The 21104-nt window shown below is 38.2% G+C and overlaps 1 protein-coding gene across 45 annotated transcripts in view; it reads left to right on the top strand.

Moving 5' to 3' along the window:
• LOC126974761 (twitchin) overlaps positions 1–21104 on the top strand; it is a 194591-nt gene that overhangs the window by 149647 nt on the left and 23840 nt on the right. For all 45 annotated transcript variants that reach the window (XM_050822373.1, XM_050822375.1, XM_050822416.1 and 42 more), the window contains 16 exons: positions 120–287; positions 1527–1679; positions 2451–2600; positions 4366–4560; positions 6171–6375; positions 7020–7178; positions 7900–8104; positions 10278–10414; positions 12720–12929; positions 14897–15252; positions 15892–16012; positions 16937–17134; positions 17731–17850; positions 18032–18196; positions 19401–19571; positions 20108–20224. In XM_050822373.1, the coding sequence (XP_050678330.1) occupies positions 120–287; positions 1527–1679; positions 2451–2600; positions 4366–4560; positions 6171–6375; positions 7020–7178; positions 7900–8104; positions 10278–10414; positions 12720–12929; positions 14897–15252; positions 15892–16012; positions 16937–17134; positions 17731–17850; positions 18032–18196; positions 19401–19571; positions 20108–20224 (2830 nt within the window). The remainder of the gene's footprint in view (positions 1–119; positions 288–1526; positions 1680–2450; positions 2601–4365; positions 4561–6170; positions 6376–7019; positions 7179–7899; positions 8105–10277; positions 10415–12719; positions 12930–14896; positions 15253–15891; positions 16013–16936; positions 17135–17730; positions 17851–18031; positions 18197–19400; positions 19572–20107; positions 20225–21104) is intronic.

The raw sequence follows: 21104 nt of genomic DNA on the forward strand, positions 1-21104 counted from the left end.
TTCCCCGTGTCATCACTTCTATGAATGTTAATAATAATAAAACGATACTAATGTCAAGACGGTATTTAAATAGATGTGACGTAATTAGTTCGCTTAATCAAAGCTTTCATGGCCTGCAGGTATCCTGGATGGTCAATAATGAGGAGGTGTTCCCTGACCATCGCATCCGCTTCGTTACTTCAGAGCGGGACACCGTGTTCATTAACACCAGTGCCAAGCGGTCTGACACCGGATCATACTCCGTCAAGCTGGTGAACAGCGAGGGTTCTGACAGCGGCACTTGCAGGGTAACTTCAACTATACAGCTTTGCATACTATTTGATTTAGGCTATGTGAAACTACATTGTTACGCCAGAAACAAACAAAAATGTATAAAATAAAACCTAACCTAACTAGTTTCATCATAACTTGAGCTTCCACCAGTGGGAGGCTTTTGGGCTTTTGGCCTTTGCACAGGAAGCCGGCTAGATTATGGGTACCACAACGGCGCCTATTTTTGCCGTGACGCTGTAATGTTTGAACATTACTGTGTTTCGATCTGAAGGGCGCCGTAGCTAGTGTAATTACTGGGCAAATGAGACTTAACATCTTATGTCTCAAGGTGAGGAGTGCAATTGTAGTGCCGCTCAGAATTTTCGGGGTTTTCAAGAATCCTGAGCGGCACTGCATTGTAATTGGCAGGGCGTATCAATTACCATCAGCTGAATGTCCTGCTCGTCTCGTCCCTTATTTTCATAAAAAAGGTATTTGACAATTATCACATTAAAATCGAATCATTTTACCCGAAACAAACGGACAAATGATTAGTAAGTATTGCATAATATGAAGATGAACATTCTTTTTTGTTATTTGTTTTAGTTCTCGTGACAGGCTTTGTCATGCTCGCTAAAATGCCACTGCTTGCGGTGGCGACGTTGAGCGGGTCGTTCCCTTCTCTTAAATATGGTCGAGGGAGGCGATGCATGCAGTAGCATTTAAGCGAGTATGACGAACCTGTTACGAGAACTCAACCATATGTACCATCGTGATGGCTGGTCCATGCATCATACCGGGAAGTCTGCTATAGTTTTATTTATTTATTTAAATCAAAGTTTTTTTATAAATGCTAAAGGTGTGTGTCGATTGGTACTGTTCTCAATAATTCTTGTGTTTTTACTTATTAATTTAAATTTACTTTTTATCGACTTACTCGTGTAAGGCATTTCGTATTAGAACTTTGAGTATTTTTCTTGCATAACTTTGCATATATTATAATTGAAATTATTTGTAAAACGATGAAGCTGTAAATTTTGATTTAAAAGAGTGGCAATCAGTTTCTTATGCCACTTTTTCTCATATAAGCGCAACCTTTGCCGAAGTGGTGGTAAATGTGAAAAAAAAACTTTTACATTCATAAGTGTCATTTCCTTGACCTAAATGAATAAAGTGATTTTGATTTGATTTGAATAACATTTAATTGGTTTTCTTGTATTGTCAGGATTTTGGCAACGATTTGAAAAATACTAAAGTTTTATTATTTGGTGTAGGTACTGGTAGTGGACAAACCATCTCCACCGCTGGGTCCACTCGATGTGTCCGACATCACGCCGGACACGTGTACGTTGTCATGGAAACCACCACTGGACGATGGCGGCTCACCGATCACCAACTACATAGTTGAGAAAATGGACAATGTTGGAGTAAGTTTTTAAATCTATACTATGTCTGTATTTTACAAGGGGGAGGCTCCCAGGCACAGGATGCCGGCTAGATTGTGGGTACCACAACGGCGCCTATTTCTGGCGTGAAGCAAAAATGTTTAAGCATCATTGTGTTTCGGTCTGAAGGGCGCCATAGCTAGTGAACTTACTGAGCAAATGAGACTTAACATCTTATGTCTCAAGGTGACGAGCGCAATTGTAGTGTCGCTCAGATATTTTTGGGTTTTTCAAAAGTCCTAAGCGGCACTGCATTTTAATGGACAGGGCGTATCAGTTGAACGTCTTGCTTGTCTCGTTCCTTACTCTTATAAAAAAATGTCTAAAGAGTATAGATTTGATTGTTTTTTATTTGCATTGAATAGGCACCGAACCTACTGAGTCAATTAGAAAAATTATTTCACTGTAGGCAAGCTACGCTGTGCCCGGGTGACATTAGACATATATATTTTCAAAACTATTGGGGATACTTACTTAAACTCCAATAATGTAAACCAAGGTGTAAAGTACCTAAGTTATTCTTAAACTAACAAAAAAAAGTGGGAGGCGATTCTTCCGTGAAGGATGCCTTTGACAAAATTGAAACATAGAGTCAGGGCTCTATAGGATATTTAAATTTTCTACGCAAATTAACAAAACTTAACGAAATTCACACTAAAGATATTCACATCCTTTAAATAATTATAGATTTCCACAAAATAATACCTAATAAAAAAAATCCTATTGTATGTTTTTTTTTTGTTTTTTCACCAGGTCTGGTCAAAGATTTCATCATTCGTGCGCAGCTGTCATTACAATGTAATGGGTCTAGAGCCTAATCGCAAGTACATGTTCCGCGTGCGCGCCGAGAACCAGTATGGTGTGTCCGAGCCCTTAACAATGGACGACTACATCACTGCCAAGGTAATACACAAGAAGAAGATTTTCACTTGATCGTTATTCAAAAAACAGTAACTTAGTAGAAAAACAAATATTTTTAAATTTCTCTCTTGTATATTATATTGTAACGTCTAAATGTCTTTCAGCCCCAAGCTGATATCTAACTTAATACTTTTATAGGAAGAGTTAACAAGAAAAATTGGTAATAAAAACTAGCTGTATACTTTCATACACACACACACTCACGCCCTTTTCCCGTCGGGGTAGGCAGAGACAACTGAATGCCATTTGCTTCTATCCCAACAAACCTCACATGCTTCCTTACATGCTCAAAGTCAAAGTTCTTTATTTGCCAGAAACATTCATATGTAAAGTTGACCAACGTAAAGCTATTATACCTAAAAGAAACCACAATATACAATAATTAATGAAATATTAAGAGATAATGTAGTGAAAATAATCACAAAAATTATAATATTAAAAATAGTATTGGTGCCAGTTACCACTTCGTTTCATAATATTCGTTCATTCATTTTAATAGTTATAATAATTTAAATTTAGATCTATTTAACACTGTCTCCTCTCTTATTCTTTTGGTAATTTATTAAATACCTATTTTTTACAGACATGACAGTTTTTTTTTGGTACAAAGTTGTTCTAATGTATTCGAAGTAATGTTGGGGTACTCGAAGTCTAGTACGATCACGCGATGGAAAAAGGCACAGTCGCCCGCCGAGTGAATATATTTAAATTTTTCTTAACAAATAAACTAGCCTCTATTACATAAATTTCGGTAACAGTTAAAGTTCGGTAAAATTATGGTTTGCAGCTATCGAAGGGCCCTATTACATACAGCTCACCGGTTCATATGTGATTCGTAATTCTTTCTTCACTCATTCGCTCCACGTGTGACGTGTCCAAACCATTTCATCATTTCTTTCTCAATCTTTGTCACAACATCTTTCAGACCACAGACCGCTCGTATTACCGCATTCAGAATTCTATCAATCAGTCTCACTACATACTAGGCAGTGATCGCTCCTCAACTACGTTAGTTCTGCTTGTATGCTTCTTCTGCCATACCCAACTCTCACTTCCATACATCAAGTGGCGACTGGCACTCCATTATGAACCGCCAGTCGCGTCATAATAGGCATGCAGCATTATAGTTTACCGGTGGGAGGCTCCTTTGCACAGGATACCACAACGGCGCCTATTTCTGCCGTTAAGCAGTAATGTGTAAGCATTACTGTGTTTCGGTCTGAAGGGCGCCGTAGCTAGTGAAATTACTGGGCAAATGAGACTTGACATCTTACGTCTCAAGATGATGAGCGCTGTTGTAGTACGGCTCAGAATTTTTTGGGTTTTTCAATAATCTTGAGCGGCATTGTAATGGGCAGGGCATATCAATTTACCTTGTGCTGAACGTCCTGCTCGTCTCGTCTCTTATTTTCATTAAAAAATATTTTCCTTGTAAGTTTTTGTCCCTTTATTTCTCTTCTAAAGTCCCAGCCACTGTTCAGGCATTATCTATAAATAAATTTAAATGTTTTATTAAAAAATGGCTCTGTCGTAAATCCTACTACTCCACAGCTGGATATCTAAGTTATCCGACAGCCTGGGACTAGATTATGATTATCTTATAGCCATAGCAATGACAGTACAATATTGTATATTTTTATTAAAAACATCAAAAAGAATTCTAAAGGTATCAATTTTGAGAAAATAAATGCCTTTTATGGTTTTTATCCGGTTCGACTATATTTGTCATGTCAACTTGTCTCTCCAGTTCCCATTCACGGTGCCCGACGCTCCCGGCACCCCTCGCGTGACGGAGTGGGACGGATCAAGCGCGACCGTAGTCTGGGACCGGCCGCGCTCTGACGGCGGCGCCAGGATCCAGGGCTACAAGGTGGAATTCCGGGACCTCAAGGACTCCGTGTGGTCCAGCGCAGACTACCTTGTCAAGGACTGCAACTACCAGGTAAAAAGAAATATAAATTAATATTTAAATTAATATTAAAGTAATTTATTCGATCTAATAATTTAACACGATAAAATTTTCAATGTACCACTTGGATAATTTATACGTCTAGATAGAGCCTATTGCTGTTAGGCAACGCATGAAAACAGGTCAGGTTTATTACTTTAATATGCATGACAGGCTACGTCTTACAATCACGATACGTGTGTCACTTTGTTTTAGTGTGCGTGCGTTGCTGTAGCTAAGAGGTTAACAGTTCGCCGCTATTATTTTTGATATGTTGACAGGTGCTTCAGTCTATCTAGTCGTATAAAATATAAATTATCTAAGATGTACCACTTGATTTTAATTCCAGGTTTTTTTTTTAAATACAATATATTGTTGTTATCTAGTAAATTGTATATATACTACTTCTAACTATTAACTAATTAACTAATAACTTAATTATAATACCGATGAATACATGTAATCGATTTGATACGCGTAATATGGTTCTGGCAATGTTTATAAATTACTACTTTAAAGTTATTATATATTTTATTTTATGAAATGCTCACATAATGCCTCTATTTATTTACCGTATGTGTGGATTGATGCATCTACTATACTCAATAACTCTTGTGTTTATAAGTATTAATTAAGTTTTTTTCTTTTTTTGACTTACTCATGTAAGCCTTTCAGTTTTTGACATTTGGGTATTTTTGTTGCGTCACTTTGCATATATTGTAATTGAAATGATTTGTTAAACAACTAAAATGTAAATCTTGACTTAAAAGAGTGGCAATGAGTTTCTTGCTACTCCTTCTCATTAGCTCAACCCTTTACGAAGTGACGGTAAATTCAATAAGAAACAATATTTTTATATTTTTTTTTTGACATTCATAAGTGTCATTTCTGTGACCTACATGAATAAAGTGTTTTTGAATTTGAATACACATTATGTTAAAGTAAGTTAAGTCGATCTTTTAAAAAACTGTTATACTCGTATCTACACAAATTTTTTATACTTTTTTGTAACATTTATTCTTTTGGTCTTTTCAATAAATAAATATCCGGGCGACCGAGTCTTGCTCGGATTTTTAAGAAGGTACTACGACATCTGGATTCGAACCGGGGTCTTCTGCTTTCCGGATCACCATCTGAGCTATTATAGGCTTGTATATAGTGGCGAAATTTATCTTTGTATTCTAATGTTATTGTAGCAGTTTCTCATTAAAACACGGGTAAAACTACAATTTTTAAAATTGAAACCGCCGAAACTGTCTGTATAATAAATTTCATTAAAATCGTTGGAGCCCATTTCGAGATTCAAATTATATATGTTACGGGCAATTTGATAAGTCCGGGCACTATTAATAATGGCCGGTCTGTATTCATAATGCCCGACTCAATTGGACAATGTGATTAAAACAGCATGATTATTAACTTTTCCCGGCCATTATGAATAATGCCAATAATATAATAATCTTGGGCAAAGTAATAAAATAGGTGAACTGTAGTGTATTTGTTTTGTATCATGAAAAGTTAATAAAAAATAAACTATTGAACATAGAATTGCTCGGTTAAAGATATATACATTATACATACAAATATTTGATTTAATTTACTAGGCGTACAACTTGGAGCCCGGACACGAGTATGAGTTCCGCGTGCGTGCCAAGAACGCCGCCGGGCTCAGTAAGTACTCGGGTTCGTCTCAAGCGTTCCGCGTGCGTGCACGAGCCGGTCCGCCGAGTGCGCCGCGGTCGCCGCGCGTACTGCGTGTCGGACGCAACTACGTCGACCTGGCGTGGGAAGCGCCCTCTAGCGACGGTGGTACGTTACTTTATATATTAGTATTGATTTTTATGCTGGACAAAGGAGTGTGTATTCGGGCGATCTTGACTACATCGTCGATCCATCTTGTGGGTCTATAATCCGGTTATTGGTTGCCATTGGAGGAATTTAAGTATAATATGCATTCAAACGTATTCTTCTACAACTTAATATTCAACTTAGTTTTAGAGTTCCTAGTAAAATGAAATGGAAATATTAGACTACCTAAAAGACAATCAAATTATAACGACAGTATAAATTCAAAACTGTTCATAATTGGTTTACCCAGTCGGAAGTTCGGTGGTGACATACATAAAAAGATACAGTCGAATTGAAAACCTCCCCTTTTTTTGAAGTCGGTTAAAACCATAAGCGCGCCATGTCATTAAATAGTTTTTAGAACTTTTATCTGATTGCCTGTGCGTTTTTGCACGCTACTTGGGATAACTGACTTGACCTTAACCTACGGTGGTAAAAGCTTTCACCGAACCTATTAACCTAAGAGGTTTAAACATGTTTTAAATAGAATAGGTACACCCTTTTCTGTCATTTATCACCCAATTGAGTCACTTCCCCGCTAGCCCCATTTATTACAAAAATAAAAGACTATGATATTGGTGTTTTAATAATGTAATATTATCCAGGCTCTCGAATCACGGGATACGTCATTGAACGTCGCGAGGCGTCCAGCTCAGTGTGGGTCAAGTGTAACGACTACAACGTGTTGGACACCAGCTTCACAGCGCTCAACCTGACGGAGAGAGCAGACTTCGAATTCAGGATCATAGCTGTTAACTCTGCAGGTAACCATCTCCTAACTAAAAATTTAAAAAAAAATGTCGCTTCTTGTGCATACTTGAATATTTCTGATTTCCTAGTTCTGATGTTCTAGTTCTTGGCACAGTTATGCTTAGATTCAGAGTTGGACTCAGTTGTTGGTTCCAATTCATTTATTTACAAATTTCTTAGATTATATACACGAGCCCCCTTATTCATAATAGTCTGCAAACTTAAAGCATTGCTGATTATCACTCTGTCTTCTTCTATTGACCTAACTCAGAATGAGATAAAACACTCCTTAGCGGCTGTTTAAAGTTAGCGGACCATTATGAATAAGGGGGTAAATAATGATGACTCAACTTATATTATTGAAGTGAAACTTCATTATCGACATTTGAGAGAAATTTTGTAACAAATTACCCCTAGCATTATTAGCATTTACACTTTTGGATCTAACTAGAAAATGATGTACCAGTAAGCATTCGTCAACTGTTTTAATCTTATCTTGCCATTGTATTACCATATTTTTAAGTATTAAAAAATCCCACTGACTTTCTTCTCATTCTTCTCAAGTCCTGTGGTAGGTTTTGACTTTCAATAAGTGATTTTAAATCCTGTTTTGAATAAAAATATTTGAATTTGAATAAACAATTTAGATCTGCAATGTACTGAGTAGCTGTTTACAATTATTTGTTGTATTTTGTAAGACCATTAAATTAACTCTAATTTTGGATTGGTTGACAGGCAAATCTGAACCTTCAACTTGTACAACACCTGTACGTACCGGAGATGAAGCTGGCGGGGCGAAGCCCGAATGGCTGAAGAGACTGCCAGCCAACATGGCGACGCCGCTCGGTAGACCCTGCGTTATGGAGTGTGTGGCTTCTGGAAGTCCCACGCCAACCGGAAGGTGGCTGAAGAACGGCCGAGAGGTTGTACTTGGTACTAGGTAAGTTATGCCGATCTTACTTTCCGTGGATTGTTTTATTTTTACAACTACCATGGTTCTTCATCCCTGAAGCAATATTAAATATGTTATAGAGTGGTTGTGGTAATTAATGAAACGCGTTTTATTAAGTTATTAGTTTATTAAAGAACTGAGAAGACATTAAGGGTTATGGGCCCAGGCATTCCCGGCCGACGCACCAATATAGTGTATTGGAACGCAACCAGCGTCGTACGGCACTGTTGTCGTTTCTTGATCAAATATAAAACCTTAAAAAACAAATTTATCACAGCTTGTCTGGCTTGTCAATGTTAAATGTCTTCTGAGTTCTTTAATAAACTAATTATTTATTAAAACACGTTTAATTACTTACCACATCCACGCAATATTATATTGAATATTCCTTCAATTGGGCTTTGTCTGGTCAAAAATTGACTTCCAGTAGTCGGTCCTGCTGTACAATAATAAGATGCTGGGAACCCTCCTGTGGCTGCCGGCTGAGGCTTTTTTGGCAAAGGAGTCGGCTGGTCTAATAATAATAATATTGACACACTTTCACACAAGTTATCTTGCCCCTAATTAGGCATGGCCTGTACTATGAGTACAAGATAACGATAAATTTAATACGATATGCTTACATAAACATAAATACATATAAACATCCATGACTCGGAAACAAACATTCATATTCATCATATAAATGTTTTCACCTACGGGGATTCGAACCCGGTACCTCTAGATTAGTAGTTAAGGTCGCTTACCACTCGGCGATATAGGTCGTCCTACTAATGGCACGACTAACGGATGTAGAAGGGGTTGGTAATGTAAACGCACAAAAAAAAGTTATATATGTACTTTAAATTTTACACTTAGAATCACTGATAATTATAGTGACAGGCATAGTGTCACCTTACAATTCACAATAATTAATGCCTGCTCGAACTTAGCACTCTGGCTTTGAGGATGTTGAGCACTTGTTAAAGGAATGTTTCCGATTTCTTTTTTTTTTTACGGAATAGGAGGACAAACGAGCGTACGGGTCACCTGGTGTTAAGTGATCACCGCCGCCCACACTCTCCTGCAACACCAGAGGAATCACAAGAGCGTTGCCGGCCTTTAAGGAAGGTGTACGAGCTTTTTTTGAAGCTACCCATGTCGTATCGTCCCGGAAACACCGCACAAGGAAGCTCATTCCACAGATTCGTAGTACGAGGAAGAAAGCTCCTTGAAAACCGCACTGTGGAGGACCGCCACACATCCATATGGTGGGGATGATATCTTGTGGCGTGTGGAAGTTGAAATTCGGCGGCAGGAATCAGATTGAACAGCTCTTCGGAACACTCCCCGTGATTTCAGTCTAGTAGAGACAAAATTATAAGACTTATGGGTTTGAACAGATTTGATACGGGCATATTTGTAAATATACTTGCCCGCCCTGCATCTAAGGATGCCATAAGTCGTATTGTTTGAACAATATAACACTATAACTTGCTTTTGGTTTTATTAACTTTTTTTTTAGTTTGTTAAGTTAAGAATTTTGTTTTTCTTTTGTCTTTTTAATGTACTTAGATTATAATGAGGCTGACATGTACATACGTATAAAAGCCTCTAAATCAATAAAGGAAAATAAAAAGCACTTTGGTTTATATAGGGCACGACTGTCTACCATGATGACGCTACCAACTGTCAGATGGCACTGCTGTGGTGCCAACTAACTTACACGATTCAAGTTAAATAAAGATCTAAATACTTTTTGCTATTATAGTTATTTCTAATTATTGTGATAATTATATAAAATAACATGACTATACACAGTAAGTTGGACACACTTTTCACACAAATTATCTTGCCCCAAGTTAAGCATATATAGCCTGTGTTATGGGTTACAAGACAATGATATATTTAATACAATATACTTACTTAAACATACATAAATTCATATAAACATACATAAATACATTTAAACATCCATGACTAGGAAACAAACATCCATATTCATCATATAAATGCTTGCACCTACCGGGATTCGAACCCGGGACCTTATTATATGAAGTTATTAAATAAATGTTATTATTAATTGGAATGTCTTACATAACTCGTCAAGTATTTAATATTATTATATTGCTGACACGGATTTTAATTGAAAGTAAGCTAATATAAATCTTTTCCGAACCAGATTTATTTCGGAGAGCCGCGAGGGAACTCTGCGGCTGCACATCACAGAGGTGACGGAGGCTGATGAGGGAGACTACACTTGCGAGGCGCACAACTCTCACGGACACGTATACTGCAGCGTGCATCTGAAGATCGGAAGTGAGTCACTCATACTATTATATTAGTTACTAGTGGACCCAACAGACGTTGTCCTGTCGGAAATTTCGGACACACGTCTTAAATATGAAAAATTGGTCCAGCCGTTAGGAGGAGTCCACTAAAATACACTATATGGACGGAATTGAGAATCTAAACCAATCTCAAATACACTGGAACACACAAATATCTCAACAAAATCGGTCCAGCCGTTCAGGAGGTAGTTCAATTGTGAATCTAAACCATTCTCGAATCCACCTGAAGACACACAGAAAGTTTCGATAAAATCGGTCCAGCCGTCTAGGAGGAGTTCAGTGACATACACTCGCACACAAGAATTATATATATAAAGATTTATACAACTGTTGTGTAATAAGGGGTATTAAAACACGAATGTGGGTTTATCTGTATATGTATGTGATAATAGTATCACATGAGTGTTTAAATACCTAATTATCAACAGTTGCATACAAGACTTTATCTACATCCATAATATGAATCCTCTAAAAGATTCTGAAACAGTTAGCTTACTGCTAACATTAAAACAGCCAGTCCTAGTAGTAAACTAATATCATCCATTACTGATTATATACTAATAAACTAAGTATTAATGAAATAATTATTTTTAGTAGTAATTTACATTTTGTATAGTGCAATTATTAAAATTCACTTGAAAATTATGTTCTTTTGCATCGTTTAAAATATCCGGCGGTGTGCTGTCAAATCTTGAATCGCTCATTTTTTCAAGAAAAATGGCGGGGTTTCAAATAACCTACTTTATTTTTCCGGCGCGCGATGTTCTGGTAGTGAGGAACGCGCGTAAACGAAAATGTTCTTTTTTTGAAATTCATACAGATACCACGCATCGAGCAATAAGAATGTGGCTGTTTGTTGAAACTCTTTGCGCATGAAGGGATCGAAAAAAAAACTAAGGAGTGTTGTTATGAAATTCAGTACAACATTACAACACTCGTTTGGATGATGTAATGGTTATTACGACATTGGGTGTTTTAATGTTGGTAATAAGCTAACTGTTTCAGAATCTTTAATAGAGGATTTAATGCATGGGTGTAGATAAAATAATTTATATAATAATTACAGCTAGTAGTTGCCCGTTGCATTCGCAACTAAAGGTTCTATCTCAATAAAATGTTAAAAAAAAGTTTTTTATGAAAATAAGGGACGAGACGAGCAGAAGGTTCAGCTGATGGTAAATGATACGCCATGCCCATTACATTGCAGTGCCGCTCAGGATTCTTGAAAAACCCGAAAATTCTGAGCGGCACTACACAACTGCACTCGTCACCTTCAGACTAGAAGATGTTAAGTCTTATTTGCCGAGTAATTTCACTTGCTACGACGCCTTTCAGACCGAAACATAGTAATGTTTACACATTACTGCTTCACGGCAGAAATAGGCGCCGAGAATTATCATGTCATAATCAGAGGCGTGCATAGGTATATCCCATTCTGCACGGACACTCACCAAGAAAGGGATGATATTATAGGACTAGCCCGGACAGACTTCGTTCTGTCAAAAATTAATAGTAAAATTAAATATATATTGTCAATAATAATGTCAATTTTTTATTGAAAATATTCGAATTCTTATGAACATAAGCAGTTATTGCCGAGGTATATTTTGGGTGTAGATTTTTTCATAGTATTTTCTTTGAATAACGCGAGTGTTACACATTTAAATAAAACACTTTTAAAGGATTAAAACGCGTGTAATTGTAACGGTTTTTCAAGACGTCGGGTTAACTAAAATAAAAATGTCACTTTTACGCAAACATCTAATGTAAAACCGTTACATTACACGCGTTTTAATCCTCTCAAAGTGTTTTATTTAAATAGATTTTTTCAATTGAAAAAAGGTTATAAATTTTCATTTCCAAATACTTGTACTATTATAAAAATTTCTTATCTTTCATACAAATATCGATACGTCATCCCGTAGACGGGTCAAAAAAAACACCGTTATTAAATTGCTTAAAGCAGGAAACGATTTAAAATATCTAACTCGCATCGCCAATCTTTCATTTCTTAGTTTAAGAAGATTTGCCGTGAAATCTCGTCGTAAATAAAGTGATTATTACAAATTGTAATATTCATTAATTTAATTATTTAATTTTTATTTGAATCTTAACATCTTATGCAATAATTGTAGTGCCGCTCAGAATTTTTGGGCTTTTCAAGAATCCTGAACGGCACTGCATTGTAATGGGCAGGGCGTATCAATTACCATCAGCTGAACGTCTTGTCCCTTATTTTCATTAAAAAAAATACATGATGTATAATTTGTCAGGTCCGCCACGAATCACTCGAATGCCTGGCGACCTGCACCTGCCCGAACATGAAAACACCAAGATAAAGATTCTGTACACGGGCGACCAGCCCGCTGACGTCACACTGTCGCGCGACGGTCGACAGATCGCAGAGTCGCAACACCTGAAGTTCACCGTGTTCGACGATTATATACTTATATTCATTAAGGACATCACCAAAGACGATATGGGTGAGTTTTAGAACTTGTCACTACATCATCATCATCTCAGCCGGAAGATGTCCACTGCTGGACACTTCCCTCATTTGCCTCGATTGCCCTCATCAAACATATTCCGGCAATCTTGAACAGATCGGCGGTACATCTTGTCTGGGGGGCCTACCAACACTGCGTCTTCCAGTACGTGGTTGCCATTCGAGGACTTATAGTGTTATATTATTATCACTAGAATAAGCATTTATTTTTATTTATTTTATTTATTTATAGCTTTATTTCCTTACATCTATACATTAATATATTTATTTATAAATTGTATTTGTTAGTATGTGTTAGTATTCACTATTTTAAATAAAAATATAAATTTTGTTATTATAATTAGTTATTAATTTCGACATAAGGACCGCCTTTAGCAGTAAAAGCCTCCTCCATTGATTTCCACTTGTTCCTGTCTCTTGCAATTCTTGTCCACATCTTTCCTGCTGTTTCTACTATGTCATCGCTCCATCTCTTATTAGGCCTGCCTCGATTTCGTTTCCTATTTATAGGGTACCAATTCGTTACTACTTTGGACCATCTTTCGTCTTTTGTTCTTTGTATATGTCCAGCCCATTTCCATTTTAAACGCAGAACAGATAACTAGCTACATTTTTTGATTTTGTTTTATTTCTTATTGTGACATTTTTAATTATATATATATTATTAGAATAAGCATAGAGTTAATTTAATAATTTTGAAAAAAAAACTTTGATGGTTGAATCTTGACCAGAAATATTCGATGAAAATTGTTTTTAATCGACTGAAAAAAGGAAGAGGTTATCAAGGCGTCAGTGTTTAATGTTTTTGTCCCAATGACGCATTGAGAGCAATCTCAGTAACGCTCAGAATTTGCCTTTATTGAAAAACCTGAAGGGCAGTGCTTTTTTTTTTAGTTTTTGGCAGGGTGTATTACTAACCATAATCTGGATGTGTGGCGGTCCTCCACAGTGCGGTTTTCAAGGAGCTTTCTTCCACGTACTTTCTTACACGTAAAGCAGTGGAATGAACTTCCTTTTGCAATGTTTCCGGGACGATAAGACATGGGTACCTTCAAAAAAAGCGCGTACACCTTCCTTTAAAGCCGGCAACGCTCCTGTGGTTCCTCTGGTGTTGCAAGAGATTGTGGGCGGCGGTGATCACTTAACAACAGGTGACCCGTACGCTCGTTTGTCCTCTTATTCCATAAAAAAAAATCTCATTATAAAATCTATATTTCACCCAATGTCCTTCTATACGCATATAAGGACGTATCATTCGCAGTCTGATAGCGGAACGGCACAAGTGTGGTTAAAGACAATGTAAGCACACCTTTCTCCTTAGTCGTGTGTCAACTGTCACTGTCCGAATCAAATGTGAACTGAGCAAATGTTTTACATTGCTGCTTATTGACCAAGAATATTTTAAACAACTGGAGTAAATGCGGCAATGTATAGACATAGCAGTCGAAGCTTACTATGGTGTAATTTGTGGCATGTTCCATATTTTGGCTTTATTTTATGCGACGTGATTTGTCTGTATGTATAGAACGTCACTGATTTCCCCCTGATCAAGTTTTCATTTCTGTCTGCGTGCTTGTCGCGGCCTTTCATCTGTCTCATTCTGACAAGTGGGAGAGAAAGGGATGTGAATAATTGTACCATATTAAATGAAAACATATTCGTTTTACTAAATTATTAACGCTTTTTGCCAACCCATCTAATATAAAAAAATAAACCTAAGTCACAGGATCTTTATTTTACGTCGTTAATGTATTATTTGAACACTTTTTTAAAGCACACTTAGACTTAATGATTGGCACACAACTCAGGAGAAAAGTGTGCTTAAAATTGTCTTTAAGCACTCTTTTTCCGTTCCGCTATCAGCTGTGAATGATATGCCCATATGTATAGAACGTTATTGATTTCACATGATAAACTGTTTGACATTAATTATTTACTTGACAGGTACATACAAGGTGACAATAAAGAACAATTCGGGCGAGACATCAGACTCGTTCTCGATCTCAGTCACCGGTCTTCCCGGACCACCTCAAGGTCCTCTGGAGACCACAGACATCACTAAACACACGTGCACGCTATCGTGGAGGCCTCCCGCGTACGACGGCGGCCTTCCGGTCACTCACTACGTCGTGGAGAGGATAGACGTGTCTGGAACCACCTGGATTACCATCGCGTCTTCTGTGAGGGACACCAAGTTCACCGTTCACGGCCTGACGGAGGGACAAGAGTATAACTTCAGGGTGCACGCTGCCAATGATAATGGTATTGGACCTGGATTAGAAGGCGTTAATCCTGTCAAGGTAAGGAGATTTTACTTTTTTTTACAACAATAAGGGACAAGACGAGCAGTATGTTCAGCTGATGATAATTGATAATCCTTGCTCATTACATTGCAGTGCTGCTCAGGTTTCTTGAAAAACCCAAAAACTGGAGTGGCACTATAATTGCGCTCTTCATCTGTGTCTCAACATAAGATGTTAAGTCTCATTTGCCTACTAATTTCACTAGCTACGGCGCCCTTCAGACCAAATCACAATAATGCTTACACAATATGGTTTCACGGCAGAAATAGGCGCCGTTGTGGTACTCATAATCTAGCCGGCATCCTGTACAAAGAAACCTCCCACTACTAAATGCATTTAGATGCCTCTTACTTTTGGGCCTGGCACTCTATTTTTTATGCCCCGGGGCTGTACAGGGCAAACTAATTTAAAAACTTGGGATACTTCTCGTTTGATTTAAAAAAAAAAAGATAACGATGTCATTTCACTGATTAGGTAACGTTCTTTCGATATGTGTTAATTTGTTTTGATATCTGTAATTGTTACGGTATATAGCCACATCCTTTATAGGTATGTAGTGTTAAACAGATATTCTGATGCACTTTTGCGATAATACATGATTTTTTGACTAAGTTATAAAAGTCACGTTGACTTCAGGCAAAGGCACCATTCGACCCACCGTCAGCACCTGGAGTTCCGAAGATTTTGGAAGTTGGAGGTCACTTCGTGCACCTGGAATGGGATAAGCCAGAGAGCGATGGAGGCGCTAGAATACAAGGTATTTACGAAAATTTTATTTGTGTCAAACTTGTTTACCACTTGTGAACTAATTAAGTATTACGCCTTAAAAGTTCTCGATATGTTTGATAAAGAAAGTATATTTTCTTGAAGCCAGATTGGTGTATTTTACGTATTTTAACAAAAATCTGCTCTTGGTTAGGGTGACGCTGTCATTGCCATAGTACAAAAACGAACAGTTCGCGCTATATACGGTCTTGGAAGTCGAGACAAAAAATTATGTTTACTGGGAAAAATATCCGAAAAAAAGACACAAACATATAATTGCCGTACCAAGTTTTAGAACTTGAAAGACTAATCATTTTTGGGAAATTGTATTAAGTTCTATAATACACTGCCCACGATTATAACAGAAATGTTTAATGGCAAGGGGTTATAATAATATTAAAGAGTATATTGCGGATATAAAAGTCCCTTAATAAATAAAGAAAAAAGTTTGGCACAGTTCATTGCATATCGCGACTCTCTGCGACCCCTTAGCCTTCACTATTAACCCATTTTAATTACTGACGTAGAAATTTTTGACGCTTTTTCGCACTTCTTTTAGTAAATAGTTTCTGACTATGTACAGACGTCAAATAAAGAATAAATACACCATTTACGCAATTCGACCAGCATACCATACCACACGCTACAAACTTGAATATATATACTCATCTTCTGAACGAATGGCGTTACTTAGCTGTGCTGTTCCCAAGGAATTTTAAATATTCTCCCACGTGTAGTAAAATTATGGAATGGACTTCCTCGCGTGGACGTCATGTCTCCAGGACCACCACGCCTACCTTAGAGAGCGGCAACGATACTGTTATTCCTCTGCAGTTGCAAGAGGAGTATGGCTGTGGTAATCATTTATCACATGACGACCTGTACGGTTTTCTTATTTTTTTTTTTTTGTGTTCAGGTTACTGGGTGGACAAGCGCGAAGTTGGCTCGCAGAGCTGGCAACGTGTGAACCCAGGGCTGTGCGTAGCGACGCAGCTCAACTGCGCCAACCTGATCGAGGGTCGCCAGTACGAGTTCCGCGTGACCGCGCAGAACGAGGCTGGTCTGTCACCGCCGAGCACTAACAGTCAGCAAGTACGCCCACAAGACCCCACCGGTAAGATCAAAACAAGTAAAATAAACGAATTCTTTCAAATATTATATATTTGGTAAAGAAAAATGGCTTTAAATTTTGCGGATTATACGTTCCTGCCTCTTGTGTTTGAAGTTAAAATGAGAATTGAATAAATGAAGAAAAAGGCTAGGTGATCACCTACCATCAAGCAACCTACGTTTGACTAATATAGCCTATATATAGTTTTTTTTATGACAATAAGAAAGAAACGAGCAGGACGTCCAGCTGATGGTACGTCCTGCTCATTACAATGCGGTGCCGCTCGGGACTCTTGAAAAACCAATTGCGCTCGTCACTTTGCTAAGATGCTAAGTCTGATTTGGCCAGTACTTTCACTAGCTACGGCGCCCTTCAGACCTAAATACAATAATGCTTACACATAACTGCTTCACGACAGAATAAGGCGCCGTTGTGGTACCCGTAATCTAGCCGGCATCCTGTTGCAAAGAAGCTACCCACTGGTAAATGCCTTCAGTCGCCTCTTACGACATACTGGAACTTCCCTATTCTTTTTATGCCTCGGGAAAGCACTGAGCAAGGGGTTCTTCTATCTTATCAATAATTTTTCTGTTCAATAGCCGCAACACCGCCAGAGATAGTGAAGCCATTGCGCAACGCCAATTGCATCCAGTACCACAACGCCAAGTTCCAGTGCACCATCACCGGATCACCGCGGCCTACCATCACCTGGTACAAGGGTAAGTTGCTAATCAAATTTGAAACCAAAATTTATGAACGATGCAGGACTTGAACCCTCGGCTTCTGTCCGAGCACTCAACTGAGCCAACTTACCATGAGATGACTGGTAACTTTACGCGTCCTCCTATTATCATAAAACTTTTCACTCTTAGAAATTATACTATAAACTTTGCTTACCAGGTGCTCGTGAGATAACGAACGGTCCTCGTCACCGCATCTGGAGCGAAGGTGACGTGAACTATCTGACGGTCCTTGACGTATACGGCGAAGACGCAGACGAGTACGTGTGTCGCGCCGTCAACAAGGCGGGTGCCAAGAGCACGCGAGCTGAGCTTCTTATCATGAGTGAGTGTGCAATGTTGCTTCATTTACGTTCAAGGGGGAAGATTTTGGTGGGTGTAGGGACACATGTATGCAAATATGCTTCTGAAACTACTTGTATATGTACGCGTGTCTACACTGTGTTTCCATCAATTATAATTTTATATTCAGCAGCGGTCTGTAACTCATATAGTTCGGTTCACTTATAATAAATGTGATTTAGTAATATACATATTAACAAGACTACAATTCCGCCGTTAAATAAGACCCTACTCTACATTGGTGACCCCTACAAAGGAGCACATTATAGAATAAAAGTGAATACATTATTTTATAAAAATGAATTGAAGTAAAAGAGACACTTGATAACACCTAACTTTGGAGCAATCCCGCCGCCGGAAGTCTTCGCGATCATAGTGTCCTCGAGGATGCCAGATTTTTGGGTGGATCAGCTGAGAGTATGGTTTTTCTTTAATCTACAGTGGGATTCATTTAAATTTTTAATCTTAATTTGGATTAATTTAAAGAAATCCTCTGCTGTCTCCGCGGCGGTACATCATGGCACAATACCAGCCCTACGAAGCACTGTCTACGGGTATAGAAAATGAATTATTTACGAAGTAAAATACAGTTCAGTGTGGTATCTCATAAACCTCAATAAAACCTAAAAAAATTAAGTAAACTGCTGTGAAGACCACTGTTGACTGAGCAATTTAGCCGCAGTTTAGCGGACTTCTTGCGGAGTGGACTGTGGGTAGGACTAGGGAACTAAGCTGATCAAGCTGCATCGCTGGCGACACCTAATCCGGTCATTGTTTGTGGTCCAACTGGTACAAGGGGTTTTCTACCTTTTCACTATTCGTTTCGCGGTGCGATAGTTTGTGGGGTGGGTTCACTTTGTATCAAACGCGTGTGCAGACTGTGAAGGCATCGGCGAAGGACTGATTCCGTCCTTCAAAATGGAGAAGAGAGGGTGTGTGACAGGAGAAGGACAAGGATAGATAGATAGTGACGTTAATATCTGTTGAAATTTCAACAGAGTGTGTATTAGTGTTGCCGCTATACCAACAAATAATAATAAACCAAAATGGCGAAATTCAAAATGGCCGCCGTAGAAATAATAAAAGTTATCTAGAAACAAGAAAGTTAAAAGTTATTTAAAATAATTTATACAGAGCATCAACTTCCTTCTAACAAAATTACCATTTTCTAATTATTTCTTCAACAGCCGCTCCCAAGCTGAACGTACCGCCACGTTTCCGTGACTCAGCATATTTCGACAAGGGAGAGAATGTCGTCATCAAGGTGCCATTTACCGGACACCCCGTGCCGAAGATCACTTGGCAACGGGAGGGAGAGAGCATAGAGTCTGGTCTGCACTATCATGTCGAGAGAAAGGGTACGTTATTTAATTTCTATTCTTAATATTATCATCATCATCACCAGCCAAAAGACGTCCACTGCAGGACAAAGGCCTCCCCCAAAGACTATCGGTCCTGAGCTGCCCTTATCCAACGTATGCCAGCGATCTTGGCCAGATCGTCGGTCCATCTTGTGGGGGGCCTACCAACTCCGGTATACCTTATGATACATAAGTCGAAAATTTTAACTGTAAAAGAGATGTCTATATTCATTTTTTCTACTACTACCAGTAAACATATTGTATCTTTTCCCGCTTAGAATATATTTTAATTTTTATTAAAAACAAAATGGCGCATTGTTGCGAAACTAAAATCACTTATTAGCGATTTTACTATATTTTAATATTATTATAGTATACTATATATGAACTTCTCTGTTCTATTATAAAAATATTTAAAGTGCCTGAAATGATAACAGAAAAATGTAGCTAAAACTGTTTTAGATACGAATTACAGATGTACGGTTTGCAAGTGCTTAGATTTGATTAAAAACATCACCATTGTGTATTTACAGAACGCCACGCTATCCTGACAATCCGGGACGCAAGTAAACTGGACTCAGGTCCGTACCGCATCACCGCTGAGAACGAGCTGGGACAGGACACAGCCATCATCAACATTGAGATCAGCGGTATGTTCATGTTCATTAGAAATACCATATACAGACTTCATTTTGTTAAATATTTTGTTAAATCTAAAATAGTTTTTAAAACTGTCGTCTTTATCTTTGTGCAGTGCGATTTGAACGTGGTTTTCACATTCAGTGTTTATTTCAATCCAATTCATAACTTAAAAGTAAAGCTAATATGAATATGACGGGTCAAGCCAGGTCACATGGTCAGTTGTGGGTATTAATCACGACAGCAAGTAAAAGACAGTCTTATATACTCCTTTGCGCCTTTCCTTCCAGTCGCTTAGAACTGGAATATGTGATTGTGCTGGGGAGGACTCAAGTTCCTCCCGCCACTGCCGCACAATGGCAGTGTCAGCCGCTCGCCTTATGGTCCCTTCCAGCTCTTCACATTTCACCGCCCATTTCCACTTTAAGGCGATATAGGGCGGCGGTCATCCGTGCCTCTAGCTCCCAGGGTGGAGTACCCGGAATAACGCAAGCCGCATCCAATGATACCGTCCGATAGAACCTTGCTATGCGGTTCGCTATCACTTGCAGCGGAGGAGTGACCCTCATTCCCTTTTCTGCTTAAGGCATCCCATGGGGGCCCCATATAGAGCCATACCCTTCAAGACCCTATAGCTCCTCCTGACACACTGTATCACTATTAATAATAATAATAATATTTTTTTTTATTTGCAAAAAACTGCCACTAAATTTTTTACAATTACAATAGATATGAACAATTAACATTAAATAAAGAAAAGAAAAAATAACAGTACAAATGTTAAAAAACAATAAAGACAGAGATATTAATGCTTTAAAACATGTAAGGATTATTTAATAACTAGAAAACGAGGCAGCAGCGCGATTCGCAAAAAGGAAAGTTCTCAGCAAA

This window comes from Leptidea sinapis, chromosome 33 (assembly GCF_905404315.1).
Source record: "Leptidea sinapis chromosome 33, ilLepSina1.1, whole genome shotgun sequence".
NCBI lineage: Eukaryota > Metazoa > Arthropoda > Insecta > Lepidoptera > Pieridae > Leptidea > Leptidea sinapis.